Source organism: Lissotriton vulgaris, chromosome 3_1 (assembly GCF_964263255.1).
Source record: "Lissotriton vulgaris chromosome 3_1, aLisVul1.2, whole genome shotgun sequence".
Taxonomy (NCBI): Eukaryota; Metazoa; Chordata; class Amphibia; order Caudata; family Salamandridae; genus Lissotriton; species Lissotriton vulgaris.
The window spans coordinates 1,784,638,418-1,784,662,203 of record NC_141689.1 but is presented as its reverse complement, the minus strand read 5'-3'; the positions used below and the strand labels follow the sequence as shown (position 1 = coordinate 1,784,662,203).

General features: G+C 42.0%; 1 protein-coding gene across 1 annotated transcript in view; it reads left to right on the top strand.

Annotated features, from left to right (window-relative positions):
- QRFPR (pyroglutamylated RFamide peptide receptor) overlaps positions 1-23,786 on the top strand; it is a 563,204-nt gene that overhangs the window by 198,697 nt on the left and 340,721 nt on the right. Inside the window, exon 2 of the mRNA XM_086963288.1 lies at positions 12,207-12,365. Within this exon, the coding sequence (XP_086819414.1) occupies positions 12,207-12,365 (159 nt within the window). The remainder of the gene's footprint in view (positions 1-12,206; positions 12,366-23,786) is intronic.

Here is a 23,786-nt window from a genome sequence, read left to right as displayed (position 1 = left end):
CAAAATGAGTAAGTGCACTTACTCATTTTGGTATTCACAGAAGGCACTTACTCATTAATGAGTAAGTGCCTTCTGTGAATACCAAAATGAGTAAGTGCCTTCTGTGAATACCAACATGAATAAATGGCTGTAAGTTTAGGATTTTGTCTTAAGTTAGTTCTGTGAATCGGGCCCTTAGACAGTAGATACAATAATGTTTATAAAAAGTATAGAAAGAGGAAGAAAGAAGCAAACAAAGTATAATGTTTTTGACCAGGGTAGGCCGTTTTTAAAATAACCTATTTTCAGCTTCAATCTGATTCTTGCTTTTTATTTGGTGTTTTTAATTTGTCTATTTTTGTCTACACACTTTCAAGCAACCCATTAATTATTAATTTTGTAAAACAATTCGCAAAAAATATGATGCTTGTGCCCTCAATCAAAATGGTGGGGGCACTTTTCAATATTCCTGTCTATCCCGTGCCACGCCATGGTACAGTAATGTTTAGTACTATTGAGTCTTCTTGCATTTAAAACAACACACTACATACAAGAATCATTCTGTTACTTTTGCTCATTAAGAAGGAATGTTCTGTTTCCCTACTTCTTGATCATCTTCATCCCCTTGTTTATATACATAATATGTTGTTGGTTCTGTATTCTTTCAAATGGTATCTCATATTTTGCCATCATAGGAGATGTCCTGAATTAATACAAGCCTGTTTGGTTGTGTGTATTTGAATAGCATACAACTCACCCAAGAGGGTATCCTCAACAGGAACTGTTTGGCGAGACCACACAGATTGGCCATGTAAAACAATAAATGATACTCCTATGTCTTCTAGGAATTGGAGTGTTCACCATATTTGCTCTAGTCAGTGAAAAGTCTTTATTCTTGATCACAATGGTGGTATATTTTAATCCAGATGTTAACAATAATTGTTTATTTCTGCTTGTGGTTCGGCTGTGAAGTTAGGACTGAACAGACATCTGCTCATTCATTTTCTATTCTCCAATGAAATAATAAAAACCTTTGTTTCTTTCTTATTTTGTATATGCTCCCCAATGTATTTAAGTAAACAGATTTCTCGTGGCTGTTCATTGTACACTGTTCAGGTTCTTTTTCATTATTATTAATGTTGTGCCTTCTAACCTGAGGATACTTCAATGTATTTATTTTCCTGCGTGAAAACTTCATTTTATGAGAACATTCAAGCACATAAATAGTGTGTGTGAGTTGTTTTGTAAGTAATGGTTGTGTGTGCTTGTTAGATGTGTGGCATGGTTTAAGAGGAGGGCTGGAAAATGGAAAAGGATGTTTGGAAGTTCAAAAAGGTAGACAAGGACTGGGATGGGTCACAGGGAGAACGAATGAAAAGGAATTACAGTTTTTTTTAATAATATCAAATTAAATAATGTATACACACACACTCACGCGCACACATACACACACACATTTATAGACATGATGCTTATTACATTTTGTTTGCTTCAGTAAACCTCTCTATATAAATACCCTTAAGCACATAGAAGCGGCAATATTTACATGGTCTTATGTCCACATCTGCCATGTGGTACATTTTTATGGTTTCAGGTTAAAAATAATTAACTTATGTATGAATAAATATACACATGGCACTTACTTTTGTTGTTAGTAAGAGGTGAAACCCTCTCTACATGCGTTAGTATATACCTAAAAGCAGCAATTTTGACACTGTCAGATATATACATGTATCCTGTGGGGCAATATATATTTTTCGCTAATATAGATGTATCTGCTTATAACAGGAGGCATCGTTCAGATTACAATGATTTTCATTTGTATGGCGACATCCCTTTACAAATATTGCGATATGTATAGTTTGACATGTCTGAGTATTCTATTGAGGTACATTTTTCAGTTGTGAGTATGGTCATTGTGTAGGATAGAGCCACCTTTTGACCAATCTTCTGAAGTGGAGATGTTTGTATGGGGATCTTATGTTTGAGGGTGGGAAATTCCATAGTTTGGCTACTTGAACAGAGAAAAGGGTCCCAGCCATGTTTTTTTTAACGTAGGATTTATGAGGTGGGGAGCCGTTCTTGACCATGGGTTTCTTTGATGTATGTATCTGTTGATTTTCTTCCTGATAAAGAGTGGTCCTTTGCCATGTATTGCTTTGTGTGTGATTCAAAGTAGCTTGAATGATGATCTTCTGGCTACTGGTAACCAGTGCAGTGCCCTCAAGGCAGGAGAGATGTATGCTTTTGGCTTTAGATGTAGGAAGAGTCTAGTGGAAGAGTTCTGAATTCTTTGTAGTCTTCTCATAGTCGATGATAGTTGAGCTGTGGTATAGACCATTAGCTTGTCCCAATTTTGATAGTCCAGGAGAGAGGGTAGCTTGCACCTTGTGTGGAAATTCTAGCTGCTGGGAGCTGCATCAGTGTTTTCATTGTAAGAAAGTTTGATGTGGCTAACTTATCCAGTTTTGGAATCATTGACAGCTTGGTGTCCATGGAAAGTTCAAGGTTTTTGACCTCCTTAGATATTTTTGGAGGTGGGCCTAGATTGTCAGGCCAGAGAAGGTTATTGGTTTTCCAGTCGCTGCCGGGGAGTATCTCACTTTTGGAGACATTTGAGGTGGCTCCATGTCATCTAGTTGGTTCAGTTGGCGCACCAACGCACCTTTACCGTGAGCACTTTACTTCTCTTTTTTTCACACTGAGCACCATTCTCATAAGAGAATAGACAATTGTGATGTCTTCAATAATTGATTTTGACGTTTTTGAGAATAAAAAGGCATTTACTGCATATCTATGACTAGGTCTTTGTGAATGCTTTCCTCTTTTTTTATGTGTACCTTGAAGTTTTGAATTCTATTGTGACCATTTCTCTATTGTACTGTTGTAATTACCAGTGTTTATTTAGCATTACGGGTTACCCCATTGATTTTTAACTCTCATATAGAAATTAGAGCCGATTCAATATAACTTCCTGGATGAAAGGTCATTTGAAATATGAAAAGTATTGAAGTCTCTTCAATAAATTGAGATTTATGGGTGAAAGCTGTTCTTTCTATAGGTTTACCAAGGAATGGTATGTTTGCGAAAGGTCTGTAAATTTCGGGGTCTAGATTGTCAAGGTTAGTTTTTTTTTTCTAATAAGGGCATACGTATGCCTTCTGTAGGCCATCTAGGAAACCTCCTTTGATTAAGGAGTTGTTGACAAGTGTTCTTCTTGGGGTAGCCGCTGAAGTTGATAGTAGGATGTTTTTGAAGATTTGAGGTGGACAAGGGTCAGATGGCAGCTGGCTGGTTTACATGCTTTGCCAAGATCCAGCCATTCAGTTGATGATACTTCTTTAAAGCAGGGAAGTTGCTATGTTTACTTTTCTCTGTCGGGTATTGCTGGAAATTAGTTGGGTTTGGGGGAGTTTATGTTGTTTAGGTAGGTATCCAACATATTTGCTTTAGATTTTTAATGGTTAACCAGCTTATCATAAAATACTTCAGTAATGGGATTTGGTCGTGTCTGTGCATTTTGGCTTACAGAATTCAGTGAAAATGTAATAAAAAAATTTTTGGGAATACTTTAAATTGTGTATTTTGTTAGAATAGTATAGATGTTTTGCTTTTTGTTTGTTTACTTATGTATTCTGTTGTATCTGTGTAGACATATTTTACCTTAAAGGTAGTATCTTTTGAGCAACTTGGGTTGAAGCTGGGCATTTTGTTGTTTGATCTTTTTTAACTCTGTATTAATCCAAGGGGCCTGTTTCTTTTTGTTATGCTAAAATGTCCTCATTGGAATTAGGAGACAAAAAGGTCTATGTAGCTATCTATAGAGTGTTTGTACAGAATTTATTGTGACCAGGTCTTTGTTGGAGGCAGGTAGATGTTCTAGTTTCTCCCAATTCAGTTTGTTCCATGCTCAGTATGTGGTTGAGGGTGGGAAGGATTTAGTTGTGGTAGGATGTGGTGCCTTGTGCTGGGAGGCAATGAAGCAGTGGTATGGCCTTGTGACAGCAGTAATTCTATAGAGTGTGATTAGGTATGGGCTGGCCAAAATCTTATCCAATGTATAGCCAGCAATGTGTGTCCAGCAATGGTTGAAGTGAGTATTCAGTGTGGTGGCAAGTGCAATGTTAGGACAAGTTAGAGAGTAATGAGAGGTACGTGTGGACATTTGTGAGATTATATATGTGAGGTTTGTGTTGAATTGATAAGTATGTTAAAATGCATGTGGATGTGTTATAGTACATAGTAGTGGATTGTATAGATGTACAAGGGTGTAGGAATGTGAGGGTAAGTGATAGTGTGTTCGTTCTAGTACTCTTTATTGCTTAATATCATACAGCTATTTATTTTTTATTCAAGATGACTTTACATAACGTTATCACAAAGAAATGTATCTTTCTTATATACAGCCTGTGAATTGTTTCATTGTATTTCAATTGCTGATCCATAATCAACACATTCCAATTTCTATGAAGAATATATCCAATTATAACTGATGATATTAGTAATAACACCAATAGTTTCTTCTTCCTTCATTTAGCAAAATGAGTTCTGACTCATTTACTCTCTGGATTTTTTAAAGTTTCGCTACCCAGTTTGTTGGACTCTTGCGACTAACTGAGACTCACTATGTATTGTGTCAAATGGACAAATTGATAGGGAGTGCTAGCCACCAGTATCCACCAGAGTACACCCTTTAAGACAAGGCCCTCTGCTGCACACCTGAAGTAGAAGGCTCTGTTTGTCTGCATGTGTAAACATGTGCACAAGTATGTACACATATGTAGGAGCTGCATGAGTGGGAATACCGCCCACTTAAGACTGGTATTTGCACACGGGTAGCCTGTTGTAGAAGGGACCCTTCGGAGATTGATGCTGACCTGGTGTGGGATGTATAATGTTGAATAGGTTGGTGCTTTACTTTATTGTACCTTATGGGTTAAATTTGCACTATAGTAAAAGTCCTCTATAGTTAGACCAACAGACTGACATTATGCTTCAATCCTATCATAAACATAAAAATACTGTGTGTGGATTTAATGCCCCTTTTGTCATTACTCACTCCGTCTGGCACATGAAAATGTATTATTATGGCTTGGCTCCCATTTAGATTCCTAACTTGTGTTTCCCTTGCTGGTGAAAGGTAACTAATCTGCTGGTCTGACATATGGTCAAATGCTTCCGCACACAATTTGCCGGTAATTTGGCATATTCCTGGCTGAGGAAAGAGTGAGGATGAAATAATTATGTTCTAATTACTTTTTACCCTGCAACATGCCTGAAAGGCTCATTCAAAAAAGGACAAAGGGAAAATGGCAGACCTTTAGAGATAATATCAGGATACGCTCCACTTTGAAGTTTGGAATGGAGTAGGCAACACTGGCAGTAAGGGGCATGGCTTCAGTATCTTAGCGAGATCTTGAAACAGACCACTTCATGTTGCCATTTTGGATTGCCCCAAAATACTGTGCAGGAGGGTTGGGAGGGAGGGTGGAATGATGGAGTGATGATGTTTTAGCATCCTAGGACAGGACAGAGGTGACTATCTTGTGGAACCTTCTACCCCATCTTAAAACCTCTGTATCAGTTGAGAGAAAAAGAGATTACAGATTTAGCAGGATCCAGAGGAAGACTGGATCCCTATTTTGTGTGCTGCAGCACTATAGACCTTGACTGGAAGGGACTCTGAGGGATGGACCTTCTGGTCAGAGGAGAAGTTTTCCCCTAGAACTTCTGTGGAATGGGCCTGTAGAAGGGTAACTTCCTTGGAGGACAACCTTTGAGTTCTGTTACTACACAGGTGCCCCGTAAATCGTTGACCAATCAGTGGAGGATCTGGGACCCGAAGAATTCAGGCAGGAAATGTATTACTGCTTGAGACTTGTTGGAGGCTACCGGAAGTTACCACAGACTGGGAGGAGTACCAGGTGCCAGACAGATTACAGGACCTGAGTATGCAGGTAAAGTGTAGAAATGCAAGCTCCTGGTAGATTTGTAATTTTTAGAAGTTGAGTAGCCTGAAAAGATCCCCTAGTTGTGGCTAAAGCATGCTACCATGATAAAAAAACTCAACTTCACTTGTCAAAATTGGCCCCCGAAGCCTGAAAAAACAAAAAATTAAATACAGTACTTCCCCAAGTGGGCGAGTTCATCTGGGTTGCAAGTAGCATCACCCTTTGAATTGCTAATGATCTCCCAGACTGAGACAAGCTCCCCAAGGTAAGCACAAGATTATTTTGCCAGTCGCGCATTTGTGGGCCCGCCGCTACGCATGGCAATTTACAGTATGTCCGTGGTCCCCGATCTCCCTGGGGACCAAGGAGGAAAACTTGGAGGCTCCCAGGGTAGATCAGAGGCCCAGTAGCAGGGAGGAATGATTTCCCAGTCCCTCAGTGCCCTTTGTTGGAGAGGGCAGGTTCATCTGATCAGTTGGTCCAGTCTTCAGTACATACGAGCAAGAACAAAGGGAGATGGTAGCTCCCTAGCCGGCCTCTTGAGGGGGGGAGCAGTGGGTACTCTGCCGGCTTCTCGCACAACACCTAGATTCAGAGGGCCAAAGTAGGGTCAGGAAACTGGTACAAAAACGAAATAAGGAAAGGAAAAGCATTGCAGTTGCAGAGCAAGGGTGAATTCCTGCCTAATGTTCCCTGAAGGGTAAGGTGCAAGACAAGGCTCTGGGGACATCTTGTTTAAAACCTGACCCTACAGTACCCAGTAGGGTATGAGAACTGTACCACCCAGTTGAATTGTAGGGTGGCTGCCTTGACACAGCGGTTGCCCACCTGAAAACCAGAGGGAACTTGGTCCAATAATCAAAAAGGTAACCTGGTAGTAGTCTTAGGGTTTATAATGGTGCTGAATTACTTTATTATTGTTATATCATTTTTATGTTTTAAAAAAAGCAAATGACCACTTGCCAAAGTCAGTAGGCATGCATTTTTATAACTACACCCTATTATATTGTGTTTGATATATATGGGGAATAGTGTGGTTTTATGGGTGTGAACTGTTCGGAGCGTAGCACCATAGGTATTTCCACCTACTGTAATGTATATGTTTGCAAATGATTGCATAATTCTGAGTAATGTGTGCCTTTTGGCAATTGTGATTAGGCCTGAAGCCAAGAGGTGTCGCTTGAACGTGTGGGAACCCACACACCTTAACAGCAAGGGCAAATTATGGGCACCTTTGGGTCAAATGGTAGCCAAAAGAAACATTGCACGACTGTGGAGGGCAGCAGCACCGCCTATGCTTGCAGTTTGGAAGGCGGACATGGACTGGTGTATGGTCAGGGAGAAAACTGTCTATGTTGCTCGTGGGTGCCCCCAGAAATGGATTGCTATAAGTGCAGATAGAATGTTTATTGAGGAAATATAAGTGACCTCCCCTTCCTTTTCAAGATTATCCAACATCACCATAACTATAATTACTATCATGTCTCGCTGCATTAGGAGTGTTATAATACCCATCAACAAGCACAAGGTCAATCACTGCAAATGTGTGGACTAGATTTGGAGAATCCGTGCTTCTCACATTGACAACTGTATGTGGCCGGCTCACGCGTCGGAAAAGCTTCTGATTTATTTGTGTACACACCAGATGGAAAAACAAAAAATACCGTGTATCCACAAGCACTCGAATAAATAAACAGAATTAAAACAACACTTTAAAATGTTTTCCATATTAAAATGGATAAGTTTCAATAAAAATGACACAATGTAAATTGAATGTTATCATAACAAGTTTCCTTAAATTTCCTTTCTTCTGAGATCGCAGCAGTGCACGACAGGTAAGCTAGTATGTTATAGTTAGGTTCAGATTGAATACACTCAGAACCATAGAAATTCAGCAGTTATTTATTTATTTTCAGTTTTATATAGTGTGAACTAGACCCAAAGGTGTTGGAGCACTTTACATGGCACCAGTTACATTACAAAAGGACCCATTCAATTCTGGCAGGCATGGGGAGATTATTTATTTTCCCAGAGTCACATGTTGAGCTGACACCGAGACTCAAACCTGGTTCCCCAGCTTCTAAGTCGGCAGCTCTGGCTATTACACCACATCCTCTCCCATTCATAGTTAGACTTATCTCCACTCCGTCACTTTCTTGTTTACTTGTTTATTTTACAATGATGGATCATTTTGCTTGTCACAAGCCAAGCAAGTATCATATATATATTTTTTTTCATATGCTGGGGTTTTGTCTTTGGGACTGCTGATATGCCCTGGGCACAGCTTTGGCCTGCCCATTCATTCCATCTAAGTGTTTTCCCTCCATTTAGATTTTTATGCCAAAGGATAATATGTTTTTTGTATTGAAAGCAGTACAGTTCTACAAGGATGGGAATGGCCATGCAAATGTGGTGGTGAATGTCCGACTTCTCCAATTTGTGCTGGTGCTGAAATCATGATGTCTTCCTCCTGGCATGTTTAATTAACCAGATTTTTTTTCAAGCCTTTCTTTATTTTCTTTTTTACATAATTATGACATACCTGTGTTGGCCCTTTCAATCAGGATGCATGCTAGGTCTATGAACTTAATACAGTATTTATTCTTTTTTGTTCAGTGTATTGCCCCAGTAAGCAAGAAATGAGTTCAGTCATACTGGTCATCTCACTCGTCTCCTCCACCGCCCAAACCTAGAATAGTTTTATCCCCGGCATAACTCTACCTTGTGATAGAAATCAGCTTTTCTGTGTCTACATCTAGGCCAAGTTTCTGGTATACTTAGGAACATGTAGCTACTTCACTTGGGAGTGAGGTATGTCTGGTGCAGGTAATTGAATTGAGTTTACCTGAGTTGAGGGTTTCTCAATCCCTTTTTGACATGCTCCATGGAGGACATCCACTGTCTGTCAGCTTTTTGCCAATGCTTTTTGCCCATAAAAGCTAAGTATTTAAACATGTATTGTGTTAAGAATGCACCATATAGCAGGGCAACCACCTTTCTGGGGTACCCGTGAGTCAGAACCAACCTCAGCGTCTTCGAGTATTGTGTTTCAGTCAGGTCCTTTTCCCATGTGTGTTTCAGTGCATGTCAGTGGTTGTATGTTAGAAAGTGTCAAGAGGCAATCCCATATTTCTCTCCAACCTCTTAAAATGTAAGCAGTGTATTATGCAAGGACACTTTTCCCAGGTTGACCATCCCGCCTTCTGTCCATGGTTTGTTGCTATGTTTGATTAACCTGGTCTCAAACAAACAAACAGTAATTTCCTGCTGCTTGGCTCGAAGTCCTACTTGGAAAATTCACACAATATAAATTTTTCCATATTAAAGCTTTCCTTGATTGTACTTCTATTTTTTCTTTTATATTCTTTCCGAATGTTACCCATACTAATATAATAAAGAGAGAGCCCAAACCTTTGAGGCGGGTAATCTCAGGAACCACAGCACCAATCAAAACACCCAATACAGCGTTGGAAAGGGCAGTTGCAGCAGAAGGACATAGGCTACGCAGACGCCCACCATATACATTTAAAAGGTAAAAGAACCGTGCCAGCAAAGTAGTCCCTTTTGGGCGTGTCTGCGTTGTGCTGTGGACGTGTGCTGGGGGCATGACAAACACTGGGGCGTGTGGTACATTCCGCCCTTCATGCCATGTCTCATATTGTGTGCTAATCCCACTCTGCTCCCTTTAAATACCCCTGCACTCCATAATCATAACCCAACCTTACTCCTTAAAATACCCCAACACCCTTAAACACTAACACAAGTCTAAAAATAACCCTGTACCCCAAAACCCAAACCTACCCCTGAATGCTAAAATACCCCTGTACCCCAAAACCCAAACCTAGCCCTGAACTCTAAAAATACCCATGTACCCCCAAAACCCAAACCTAGCCCTGAACCCTTAAAATACCCCTGTACCCCAAAACCTAAACCTACCCCTGAACCCTAAAAATACCCCTGTACCCCAAAATCCAAACATAGCCCTGAACCCTAAAAATAACCCTGTACCCCAAAACCCAAACCTACCCCTGAATGCTAAAATACCCCTGTACCCCAAAACCCAAACCTAGCCCTGAACCCTAAAATACCCCTTTACCCCAAAACCCAAACATAGCCCTGAACCCTTAAAATACCCTTAAACCCCAAAACCCAAACCTACACCTGAACCCTAAGAATACCCGTATACCCCAAAACCCAAACCTAGCCCTGAACCCTAAAAATACCCCTGTACCCCAAAACCCAAACCTACCCCTGAACCCTAAAAATACCCCTGTACCCCAAAACCCAAACATAGCCCTAAACCCTAAAAATAACCCTTTACCCCAAAACCCAAACCTACCCCTGAACCCTAAAATACCCCTGTACCCCAAAACCCAAACCTAGCCCTGAACCCTAAAAATACCCCTGTACTCCAAAACCCAAACCTAGCCCTGAACCCTTAAAATACCCCTGTACCCCAAAACCCCAACCTAGCCCTGAACCCTAAAAATACCCATGTGCCCCCAAAACCCAAACCTAGCCCTGAACCCTTAAAATACCACTGTACCCCAAAACCTAAACCTACCCCTTAACGCTAAAAATACCCCTGTACCCCAAAACCCAAACATAGCCCTGAACCCTACAAATAACCCTGTACCCCAAAACCCAAATCTACCCCTGAACCCTAAAATACCCCTGTACCCCAAAACCCAAACCTAGCCCTGAACCCTAAAATACCCCTGTACCCCAAAACCCAAACATAGCCCTGAACCCTTAAAATACCCTTATACCCCAAAATCCAAACCTACACCTGAACCCTAAGAATACCCGTATACCCCAAAACCCAAACCTAGCCCTGAACCCTAAAAATACCCCTGTACCCCAAAACTCAAACCTACCCCTGAATCCTAAAAATACCCCTGTACCCCAAAACCCAAACATAGCCCTAAACCCTAAAAATAACCGTTTACCCCAAAACCCAAACCTACCCCTGAACCCTAAAATACCCCTGTACCCCAAAACCCAAACCTAGCCCTGAACCCTAAAAATACCCCTGTACTCCAAAACCCAAACCTAGCCCTGAACCCTTAAAATACCCCTGTACCCCAAAACCCCAACTAACTCTGAACCCTAAAAATACCCCTATACCCCAAACCCAAACCTAGCCCTGAACCCTAAAACTACCCCTGTACCCCATAACCCATAACTATATCTGAACCCTTAAAATACCCAAACACCCCAAAACATAGACCTCAGTACCCCAAAACATATACCCCTATACCCATACTTACCTTATCCAAACATTAAAAAAACATGGTTTTGCCATTCATGCATTTACAACGAATTTCCCGCCAAAAGTTCTAGAACTGCGAACTTTAGAGCTGGGGAGCTACGTTCGAATCTCGACATCAGCTCAACATCCTGTGATTCCAGGCAATTCGCCTTGTCTCCCCGTGCCTACCACAAATAAATGCGTTCTTCTGTAATGTAAATTGTGCTCATGCCATGTTGTTGAGTTCGCGCTGTATAATATTGCAAGGAAAAATAAAGTAGGAAAACTCGAGTTCACACACTACTGAACGTGCACTCATAAGTGCATCAGCAGTGCTCTGTGAATCGGAGCGTTTCACAGGCCTGTGACAGATAAGAAATGCTATCAAAACGAAATCCTACAAAACAATATACTACTGGCCGGCAGCAATTCATACCCGGACAACGTCGGGACGGGCTGCTAGTTTTACATACAGGAAGACTATTTATTAGAATTAATGAAACTCTAAATGTGTACAGACAAACCTATTTAAGCAACTGGTACAAAAATTTAAAAATATCTCACTCCCTTTGTTTTTTGTATTTTATTGAAACATAAACCATCATAATCATGAGATAAGTTTAGTTTAACGTGATAAAAACATGCTTTATTTATGATCAGCATGGTGTTGGCTGATCAAGGAATAAAAAGCGGTTGAATTCCTGACCAAACGTGTTAACCTGTAACTAAAAGATTTCAATCACGTTGAGGCTCATGTAGCATGTATTCTTCTCAATAGCGACATGATAAGTGCCATTGACATGGTTAAATTAGCGCCAATTTTTGGACGGCTAAGAGAACATTTTGCATTTGAAAAGTGCTGTATAATTTTTTTAATTATTATCAAATTACCTTGCCTGTAGCCCACTATCCTTGAAGTCATAAAAAGTACTACCTTTTGCAGAAATGTCATGGCCAGTATCTAAAAGTTGGGAACATCCTGTTGCATGTGTATTCTTGGTGTAATATATATTTTCTCTCTGCAGGTGCCTTTGCTTGTAAAATGGTTCCATTCGTGCAGTCAACAGCGATCGTCACCGAAATCCTGACTATGACCTGCATTGCAGTGGAAAGGCACCAGGGAATCATGCATCCACTGAAAATGAAATGGCAGTACACTAACAGGAGAGCTTTCACAATGCTGGGTGAGATAATCCTTTCAGAGTGTTTACAGCGAATCTCAGTCTACCTTATTTTGTGATCAAATTCTGTGACTTGCATTTTCATGTTGCTTAGCAACATCCATCATTTATGGTTCCAACTATTGAACCGTTACAAGGTCAGTATATATTTCAATTACATTTCACCTGTTTGGGCCTGTGAGTGCATGGAAGTGGCCAAGTACTCTTGCTGTTCAGCCTCACAGGTAAGTTTGTCAAATGCCGCCCTGGGCCTGTCTCACAATCCGTTGGGTGAGGTTAGCCACTGCTGTGCTTCTTACATAGACAATTTCATTTGTGTGCGGTTATTTCTTCTAAGGACTATTTCATAAGAAATTATAGCTTGGTGAACCCAACCACACTTGGATCAGTTGCTCAGGCAATCCCAATATGATGGTGATAGCCATATTCAAATCTACCGCAAATAAATTATAAAGAGGTTCCCTGCTGTTTTAATAGTGCCTACAAAGCTTTACATTCTTTAGCTCCTCGCTGGACTCCATTAAAAGATTTCCTCCTATTTTCATAGTGCCTTCAAAGTGGTTGACTTTATACATTGCTGGTGGTTTAATTGTTCCACCGGAGACAGGCTCCTACTGCACCCGGGTGGACTGGCAACAATAGCCCCATGGAGGGACCGTGCCATGTCCAACTATGTAACCGTGGAACCCTTCCAGTAAACAATGATTGTTAAAGCCACCAGTACTCAGAGCACCAACAGAGACCAAGATTGGGTCTACCTAATCATCCTTCCAAAGAGCACTTTGGGACCTTGACAAGAGCCCTATTTTAATTCTACAGTACAATGCTATTCAGTGTACAGCATGTTGAGAACTTCCTCAGTCTTGAGTACTTGAAGTGGAGTGTGGTCGTAAAAGGGCCCTGCAACTGCTGGGCAATGAAGCTTATATATTCATAAAAAACAATGACTAATGACTGACAGAACTTCTCTTGTAAAGTGATGTGGGAGGAGAAGGGGCTAGTTACACATATCATACATTTCAAACCTTGTCGAAATAAAACAAGGCAGGGTGTTACCATATAATACTCAAACTATATGTACCCCTTACAATCAATTGACTATATCTACAATACATAAGGTGGGGCCAAGTTTTGGGAAATTGCAGAAAAGGCTGCCAATGAAATTGAATGTTTCATAATGGTAATGAAGCATCGAATTGAAGACAGGAGCTTAACTTTTTCTTTCAATTAGACCTTTTATGAGTCAGACAATTACCGATATTATTTTAAATTTAAATAAAGTACATATGAATCACAAGTTGCATATCAATAAAAACGTAATATTTACAACGGTACATTACAATTAGCCTTGAGTTGAGGAAACTAAAACTCGCAAATTAGATCTCCTTCAATAAATTGAAAAAGTAGCGAAAAGGGGAGACATGAGCACAAAGTAAATTACAAGGCAAACATTATAGTTGCTTCATTTATATGGTTTAAAAGACAGATGCAGTGAAATTTCAAATTGATTCAGGTAAAAAAAAGCGTAGGACTTTCTAATTTAAAATACATTGGCTAAGCTGATAGGTCCAATTAGTATTTTTTAGTTGTAGGCTACACCTATTGACTTTGAAAATGCGTAATTAAGACAAGTTCAGAAGAAACAGGTGCAAGAAGGTGCAGATAAGGTGTGAACAGTGCCCTTTGGGATCCCATCCCTCTAGGCTCAACATCTTTATTAAGGCGAAGGGTCAAGCAACCCCCCACCTGAGCCTTTAAATCCCCCAGGAGAGGCCATGTGGCCCCCTTCCCTGAGCATTTAACTGCCCCAGGGACGAATCCCTGGGGGCCTGCTCACAAGCTGCGTCCTGGGGAGCACACCTCCAAGCCACAGTGGTTTCCCAGCCTTCAATGGCGTGGGCAGGGAAACTTGTGTTTGCTCCTATCTGGTCAGAGTGCTTTCAAATCTCCAACCAAACGGGAGCAAACACAAAGTCTGCTCCCTGTGGACAGGAGCTTTAAAAATACTATCCCCAGCTGGGAGCCAACTTGTATTCTGTTTCCATGCCTGCACTAATGTGGGTAGGGAAACAGAACAAGATATTGCTCCAGCCCAGATGGAGAAGCATAAATAGCTGCTCCTACTGGCCTGGAGCAAAGCCTGATCACCTATGGCACCCAACATATTGTTTGCAGGTGCCCCGATTGGGCACCAGTGGACCCATGTATTTTAAAGGTAGGCCCTGGAGTCCCTGGGGCAATAATATGCTCAGAGAGGGGGGAGTACAGCCCCATATCCCTTTGAAAATAAAAGTGTTCCCAACATTTTTCATGCTGATGGACCACTCAGCTGCCCCAAAGAGACTCCACTGATTTTGAAGACACATTTATGGTGCAGAGGAATATGAGGACATTTCCACAAAACGAAGAAGCTCTTATTTCATATAATTAAGAGGGACTACTCTTGTTCGGCGGAGATTAAACTCTTTGTTGGTAGTTTTATCGACGCTCAAAGAGAAATTACATTGACAAAGTACACATGCACAAGGTCACTAGAGACATTACTGCATAGTCCTTTATGAAGGTGTAATGTAAAAGCTGTACAAGACATTCACCCAGTGAGGTAGTGCTTACTGATTATCCAGTAAAAAGTGTGCCAGTTGGGTAGACATTTTGTGGAGAATTTTGGACTCTTCTTGGATAAATACACAAGTCCTGATGCTCATTTCAGAAAGATTAAACCTCAAAGGGAAGTACTTACAAAAATAAACATATTAGGTGCAATAGTTTAAGCTCCTTTTCTGTAAAGAACAAATCATCCTAACTTCTTGTGCTTGACCAAGGTAAAGCAAGGCTGTTTTCTCTACAATGCCACATTTACAAATGATCTGAAATCCTTAAAGTAGGTGAATTGACCTGAAAAAGAAAAGACATTTAATAATGCATTTAAAGTTCTTACGTGTCAAAAGGAAATCGGACAGCACTTCGCCCTCAGGAACAGTCAGCCCCGCTCCCCTCAATGGGCTAAGTTTTTATACACTTTTTAACTCACTAATCTAGCTAAATGATATATTTTAATAATTTCTAGCACCCTGATTGGTTGTTGTCTGTCAGACCACCATGAGGCCACCGCTTCCAAATATTGAAAACGACCCACGTCATTGTCCATTGACATGAAGCGACACCGGCTTCCGAAGGTTTGTTACAGTATCCAAAATTCTTTCACTGCTTCCTCCATAGCTCGGCCAAACCATCCCTTGTCACTTCCTTGGCCTTGATTAAAGTCATTCAGAGCACAGTTCGCACAGAATTGCCTTTGTTTAGACTTCAGTTTATTTCAGAGAATAGTTTTCGTGGAAAAACTTCATCATGGCTGTGCTTGGCTCTGCTTTCAGTCAGGCTAACCATCATTTTTCAAAACTAGGCCTCAAGCCTTTCTCTCGGACTAGTATTTAAACAAACACAAAAGAATAATTAATACAAGAAAAGAAAGTCATTCTTTTACCTAACTTATATTTCTAACATTATCCCATTAGTAAAATCACCTAGCAGAAGCACACAAAAAGCAGCACATTTATACTTTACCATTCTTCATAATGAGCAGCAGGTTTCTTTATAAATCTGAAACGATAAAAAGAAATACAAACACAACATGGACAACAACGTAACATAGACAATAGCACATATAAATCAAGCACATGCCATCAATAAATCAGTCGCATTAGTGTTGACAAAGACAAAGACAATAGAACGAACAAAACAATATTAGTTGTGAATTATAAAAAATTATAAAACATACTTGCAAATGCAACAAGAGCACATTTATCAATAAACCCACGTGTAATGCAATGATGAACTTTTAATCTAGATTATTTTAGTACAACAAACATGTAATAACACATTAATAAGTTAGTTCATGTTACAAGGGATTAACTTTGCGAGCCAGAATAAAATTAATTCTGAAACTCGCTCCATCAACATTAACTGTCAAAGTTCAAGACATAAAAAGCACAACACGCTCATAAGGTAACACTCCTTTCTGCATGCCCAATACCCCATACCTCTACTCCTTTGAACAACAAAGCTTTTATCAACATTCCAACAGCATTACAGCAAAACAATGCGTAGAGCAGTGGTCATCACTGCCCCCACCTGTATCAGTACACAGCACCTGACTCAAATGCAACATGAAGTTGATTGCCTGATGAAGCAGCAATTGTTTCTCTACATTGTGTCCCTCCCTCTGCCCCGCTCTCCTCTCCACCCCAACAAGTGTTGCACACACTGCGGCCTCAGTGATGCCTTTAGTTTGCCCCCTACCCTGGTATCGCCTACTACAGTGCACACTCTGCGGCCTCAGTCAGCATTGATGTATCCCTGCCCTCTAGGAGTGTTGCCTGGGCTGGGGTTACTCAGAGAGCAGGGCCGTTTGTTAACTTGCGACAACGCCACCACACCCGAGAAAGTGAAACCATCGGGATCAGCCCACGGCTGCGGGAACCTAATGCGTGCATGTCTGCGCGCCATGTTTGGACAAGTCAGCGAGTGGCTGGGCGGGTAGGCTAGAGTGACAGGGCCTAGTTGTACTTAAAGTTGCAGCTTGCGCAGGCCAGTACAGTACTGCGGCACCGGCACGACTATACCGCTATGGCCGGTGGGCCTTCCGCGAATCTGAATGAAACATGGATGCATTGCAATGCATGCATTGCATTTGCATCCTATTAATAATCAGTATCGTATCGTATGGAGCTGCCTGCCACCACACCGGTAACCAGACCCTCACGCTACCCCAAACAAAATACAGCGTATGTTTTGCACTGTATTGGAATGGCTAGTTAGTTGGCTTAGCTTAGCTCAGTAGTTTACTAACTCACTGTTTATTTAACTTCTTACCGTTACTCGTGGTGGGTTCTGTGAAGAACTGATTTTTTACGAATAGGCAGCCTGGCGCTCTGCTGCTGCTGTTTGCTACCAGAACCAGACAGTACTACACATCGATGCCTGCCTGCGCAAAGGGCTGCCCTGTCCTCAGGCTCAACGTCGTCGTGTGTCGGGGGTCGGACAGCACAGGCCCGCAGATAACTTGAACAACGGATGATGTCCTAGTTAGCAGTGAGCAGTGAGCAGACCTGCAGTGGTTATGCTGGGGCGTGGCATGATCATGTGAAAAAAAATCTGTGAGCGCTGCGCGTACAGTCCCTACCCCAGTACCCCCGCCCCTGGCACCCCAATAAATCAGTGTGTGTGTATCTGTCAGTATGCAGTACTGCCGCCTGTGTGTGCCGCCCATCGGTAAGTGGCAACACTGCAACGTGCACGCACAGTCAACTGCACACACAGCCCTACTCACTGTGTAAACTGTGAAGTAAAATAAGGGCTGGGGCCACCATGGTCACAACATCATTTATTATCTTAGATGGCACTGCAGGCAGCCTCAGGTCAGGTCAGCTAATTAAGAGAAGTGTTAGTCATCTCACAGACAGCCGCAACCAGTCACTGTGACCTTCATTGAACACGCTGAGGCTGCACTCACAGAGTACAGAGTACTTAGTTACGGTAAATTTAAAAAACCATCAATGTGTTTGTGACGCATGTGCGAGATGCGTAGACCCGGCCCTGTCTATTAAGTGCCGGTGCTAAGCACCGGAAAGCACTGGCACAAATTAAGCACTGTTGGTAGTGCAAGTGATGCAAAATGAGTGTGGAACTGTTGACAACCAGATACATTTTACTGTGTTATTTGGAAGGCTCCTAAAATTGCAGAATATTGAAAAGAGATAACCAGATACATGGACAGTATGCAGAACACTACAGGAAGTCGCCCGCCCTCAAACAGCCCCACCCCTTGGCATATAGACTGAGAGTCCCTGTAATGATATTGCAGATTTCTTTGAAGAGAAAGTTTGCATACTACAAAAAGACTTCCCCCCCGCCTATACTTTCCTCCAATAATGATTTGTCTGCAGATCTTGACAAAACTGGTATGCATATTTTGAAACCAATTTCCCTTGAAGAATCACGCCAGGCAATTCTGTCTATGAAATCGGGTTCCCATTTTGATCCTGGCCCCCCATTATTATTAAACATTCTTATTGATATTGGGAACCCTAATATAAACAACATAATAAATTCCTCTCTTTCCACTGCTAAGATTCCAGCAGATTGGAAACTTGCAGCTGTTAATCCTCTTCAAAAGAAACAAATTCCGGACCCTACTACCCTGTCTAAGTCTGTGTAAGCTGAAAGAAAAGTTTGTAAATAAGCAAGTCACAACATATTTGGAGCAATCAAATTTGCTTCCCTCCAATAAATCTAGTTTTAGAACCCAGCACTCTACAGAATCTGTGCTACTGCAAACTGCTGAAACCATCAAAGCCGCTATGGACCAGGGCAAAAGAGCTGTATCGGTAATATTAGACCTGTCGGCGGCCTTCAACACGGTCTCACATGCCATCCTTTCAGACCGCCTTGCTTCCTTTGACCTCACGGACATCGTCCTGGCATGAATACAAAATTTCCTGCAGGATCGAAAGCAAGTGATTACACTTGGTCAATGTAAGTCACAAGAGTAGGCCCTCCTCTCAGGGGTACCGCAGGGATCGAGTTGTAGCCTGACTCTTTAATGCCTACATGGCTCCATTGATTAGGCTGATATCGTCCTTCAATATTGATACCATCTCATATGCGGATGATACAAAGCTTATCCTGGTACTGGAGAATAACACAACACAGGCAGAAGAAAATCTCTGCAAATGCCTTACTGCAACTTTCAGTTGGATGAATGCAAACCAACTTAAGTGTAATTCTGAAAAAACAAAAATTCTACCCCTAGGCCAAGAACACTTTTATTCATCCAAATGTTGATGGCCAACCAATACCACCCCTCCTCCAAACACAAAAAACGTGGTTAGAAATTTGGGAATTAAATTTGATACCACTCTGTCATTTAAACAGCAATCGCTGGCTCTTGCTGGAACATGTTTCCACATTATAAAAACTTTAAAGAGATTCTTTGACCTGATACCCTTTTCAGCAAGGCAAACCGTAGCTGTAGCCCTTATTACATTGAGGCTAGACCACTGTAATAGCCTCTATGCAGGGACCACTAAGTCAGTCTTGCACCGGCTACAAATGGTCCAACATGCTGCAGAATGATTAGAACTGAGGTGGCCAAGGAAGTCATTTGCATCAGCGGCTCTAAACACACTTCATTGGCTGCATAGAAATTACAATACATTTATTAAAGCATGATAAATTCTTGTTATCATGAAAGTTTTGAATTGCTCTAATTGATTCGATGTGCATCCGTGCCATCCAAGGGAAAGCAAAGCGGTTACTATCTGAGGCATTATGATATACCCTGTTTGATAGGAGAAAGAAATAGCTAGACATTAAATACTTCAACTGAATTTGAAACTATAACCAAAAGAATGTTTTGAAAAAACACGTGTATATGTATAACTGCTGTCAGATTTCCACTACAGGATGAGGTGAGTATGGTTGCTTCGATAATGCTGCACCATCTTTACAATGTAGAGGCTCCGTTATTACTGAAACTTGGATGTTTATGTTCAGGGTGGGATGGAATAAAAACCGACATCATGTTTCCAAAGACTCTTTTAAGGTCTGGTACATGTTTCTTTCAGATGAGAAAAGGAATGATGCTTTGCCAGTGAAGACTGCAATTTGAAAGAAATCCTTGTGGATAGACAAACTTGAAATACAAGTAAAAGGAGATAGGATAAAGCTAATAATTGTAATTGCTCTCCGGTATCCACCCTATGTGAATTTCACATTTGTGTTATTTCTTTTGCTTTCTTCCAATTCGTAGCTCAAAACATTGTTGGCAAAGATGTATGGATTTACAACTAAAATACACCTTCAAAGGTGCCGTAGTAACTTTACAGTTTTATTTTGAGATGCGCATGTCCCTGTTGCGGCGCTCCCTGATAGTGGTAGAGGGCCCGCTGATTAGTACTTCCCTTGTTCCCCAGCCAACAAAACACCAAGTACACAGGGCACACAGTGCGGCAGCCAGAGTCAGTGTGGTCTACGCCCATTTATTTTATAGCTTCTAACCATGTCTGGCCAGAAGACATATTTCATGCATTTCTAGGTGAGGTAGTGCCGAGTGAGTCTGGGTGGCTCACTACATCCCTTCCCAACTTAGTCCTGAAAATAACTGTTTGTTTAAGTGTGCACAGAGTTTCCGAACTGATGACTTGGTTGTGGATTTGGCTGGAAATTCCATTGCTGATGTTGTGAGGGGCTCTGTAATCCCTTGGCAACTGGAGTGGCTTGCGTGTCTTTATCCAGCCTACTGTCTTCAGTCACATGGCCACACTCTCCACCAGTGAGCGAGGTCTCATCATACTCATCAGTTTTGGGCCAGCCGGTTTCTTTTGTGTTTCCCATTTGAGACCATGTTGGGTTCCAGCATCCATCTGTTCAACCACAAGATGCTCCTGGCGACTGTTTGTCTTCCTTTGTTTGTGTTAACCATGGTTTCATCGACATTTAGCACTGTCCAAATCCTTGATTCGTAAGGTGTTCTGAACTTCCACCCTGGTCAATGGTGTCTAATGACTAGCATGCCCCTGGTGAAATTGTTCATGCTCTCGCTCTTTGCCTTTTGTCTTGTGCGCCTATTGCACTATGTGCTCCAAGCGTGAGTTTCCTGTCGGTTATATGGTGGTGGCACCCATCATGTATCTGTTAGAATGGTGTCTTGGCAGGGATCTTTCAACACCAGAGTCCATGGGCCTGTTGAGTGGTACAATGAGGTGTTCTGCGGTATTCGCAGAGGAACAGCTGGAGGCACTGTTCAGGGTTAGTTTGTTCAGCTACCGCAATCTGGAGAGTGTTGTTCAAAGTGCACATCAACATTTCAACCTCACGTTTAGCCTCCGGCCACTGCAGGGTGATACAACGATTATGCATTTCTTGTTGGTTTAGAAAACCTCTGAATTCTGCCCATTGAAAAGGTAGCCCATTGTCAATCTTGATCTCGGATGGTAGGCTGAACGTGGGTAATGTTTTCTCCAAGACGAGGACAAGGTGCTTAGATGCAGTTGACTCTGCAACCTTGATGATGGGATACTTGGAGTAGCTGTCTATTATTACCACTGTGGCTCTCCGATCTGGAAAACTCCCAAAGTCTCAGTTTGGACCACAGGATGGTGCATGAATCGTCAGTGTTTATACGCCTCAGATTTTCAGGAAGGCTCATAAGTTGGCACACAGGGCATTGTCAAACAACTTCCTCAACCAAGGCTTTCAGTCCAGGAAAGCATACTTTTTCTCGCATGCAGGACTTCATCTTCATGGTGCCTTGATTCCCACTGTGCGCCAGTAGCGTCACTTGACGTTGTAATGCAGCTGGTTGTTATTGTGGTGTCCTCATAGCAGGATGCCATTCTGTGTGGTGCTAAGGTCATTGTGTACCCTCCACATTTTCACCAATCTCTCCTTGTCTTGGCCAGCCTAGTCATTAGTGTCTTGCAGGAAATTTCTCCATGCACCCTTTTGGATGCCAGCCTTCACTGTTACCATCACCACATTGGCCTTTACAGCTTCTTCTATATAAACCAGGCTCAGTGCTTTGGGGCATGTGGTTTGTGAGACCACATTGACATAATTTTGTATTGTCCCAATAATGTTGGAAGCAGGGTCATCTGTTGATATAGGGTGGCAGGAGAGGAAGTTGGCAGGGTTCTTGACATTAGGTTGATATACCACATTCAGTCTGTAGTGTTGTGGTTGGATAGCCCACCTCTCAATACATGGTGGTGGATGTGGGGTGGATCCTAGAAACAGTGAGATGAGGGGTTGGTGGTCTGTGATAACTTTAAAGGTAAGCCACTCAGGTACAATTGAAAATGCCCGAACACCCACTTTATTGCTAAGGCCTCCCTCTTGATCTGGGCGTAGCGCGTTTCGGTCGGTGACAGTACTTTGCTAGCGAACTCCAGCAGCAGCCATCTGCCAGGTTCAAGTTCTTAAGTGAGGACTGCTTAAAGCCCCACTGGACTAGTAATTCCGTAAGCCTCTCCAGGTCAAAATACACCATGGTGGTGTTGTTGAGAAGTGTGTCTTTATCTTCTGGCATGCATCTTTTTCCATTTGGCTCCACGTCCATTCTACATCCACTTTTGTCTGGGCTCTCAGTGGTTCCACTAAGCCTGCTAGGCCTGGAATAAACCGACCACGGTATGTGGTCTTGCTTAGGAAGCTTCATACTTCTGAAACTGTGGTGGATGCTAGGGCTCGTTTGATAGCTTGGGACTTTCCTGGGTCGATTTGGGTAAACACATAGTCAAAGAACTCAATAGATGTCTGAAAGAACAAGCACTTCTCTTTATGCAATGTAATCCATGCTCCCAGAGGTGCTTCATGGCGGCTCGTAGGTGCTTGTGGTTTTCAGCAGCTGTTGCCGAATAGATGAGAATGTCATCACTGACATTCATGTCTCCCTGTAGTCCGGATAGTGTCTCTCATATTGGATTCTGAATAAATTTGGCTGCTGATGATACGCCAAAGTTTAACCAATTATACTGATGCAGCCCCAGGTGAGTCTTGAATGTCATGATATAACTGCTCTCTTCCGCCAGTAGAAACTAGTGGTATCCTGTATTCAAGTCCAATTTTAAGAACCACTGCGAACCAGGGACACCAGCTGCGATATAATCCATAGTCGGTGTTATATGGTGTTCTAATTTGATGGCATGGTTCGGAAGGCGTGTGTCTAAACACAGACATATTTTCCAGTTTGCCTTGATTTTTCAGCAATCACCATCGGGGATACCCAAGGCATTGGCCGGGTAACCTTCTCAATAACCCCTTGCTTCTTTAGCCTCTCGAGGTCCTGTTCCGCTAGCGGCTGGAGGTGGAAGGGGATGCGGCGGTGACATAGTGCCACTGGTGTGACAGAGGGATCAATGTGCAGCTTAATCAGTGGGGCTTTGATGATTTTGTCATTGTGAGGGTTTAATTGCATCTGGCAGCGTCAAATTAGTCGGGGATAGTTGACCCATTACCCTCGTCCACCACAACAGGAGCTTCTGTTCTTCATTCTTTTCTGGAAGACAGATGCAAAGAGGTTACTGATTCTGCAATTACAGCATGTCTAGCCGCATGCAGAGCGATCGTCGATTTGGTGTTCTTCACGGTGGAGGATCCGCATTGAAGTCTCATGGGCGAGGATCCCGTGTCTTGACGGTATTGTTTTTGCTTTTCATGTGGATGGTATTGGCTCATTCAATTTTGATGGTGGGCCTCTTCTCTGGTGCCCTCATACGCCCCTGCTGCTGAGAGATCATGAGACTTTGCTAGGATCAAGATATCCTCTGAACTAATGTTGAGCTGTATCAGGATTAGGTTTTGAAAAGTCATGTTGTGAGACCCGTGGATTATTGGAGCCCTGATTTCCTTTAATTAGTCATCTAC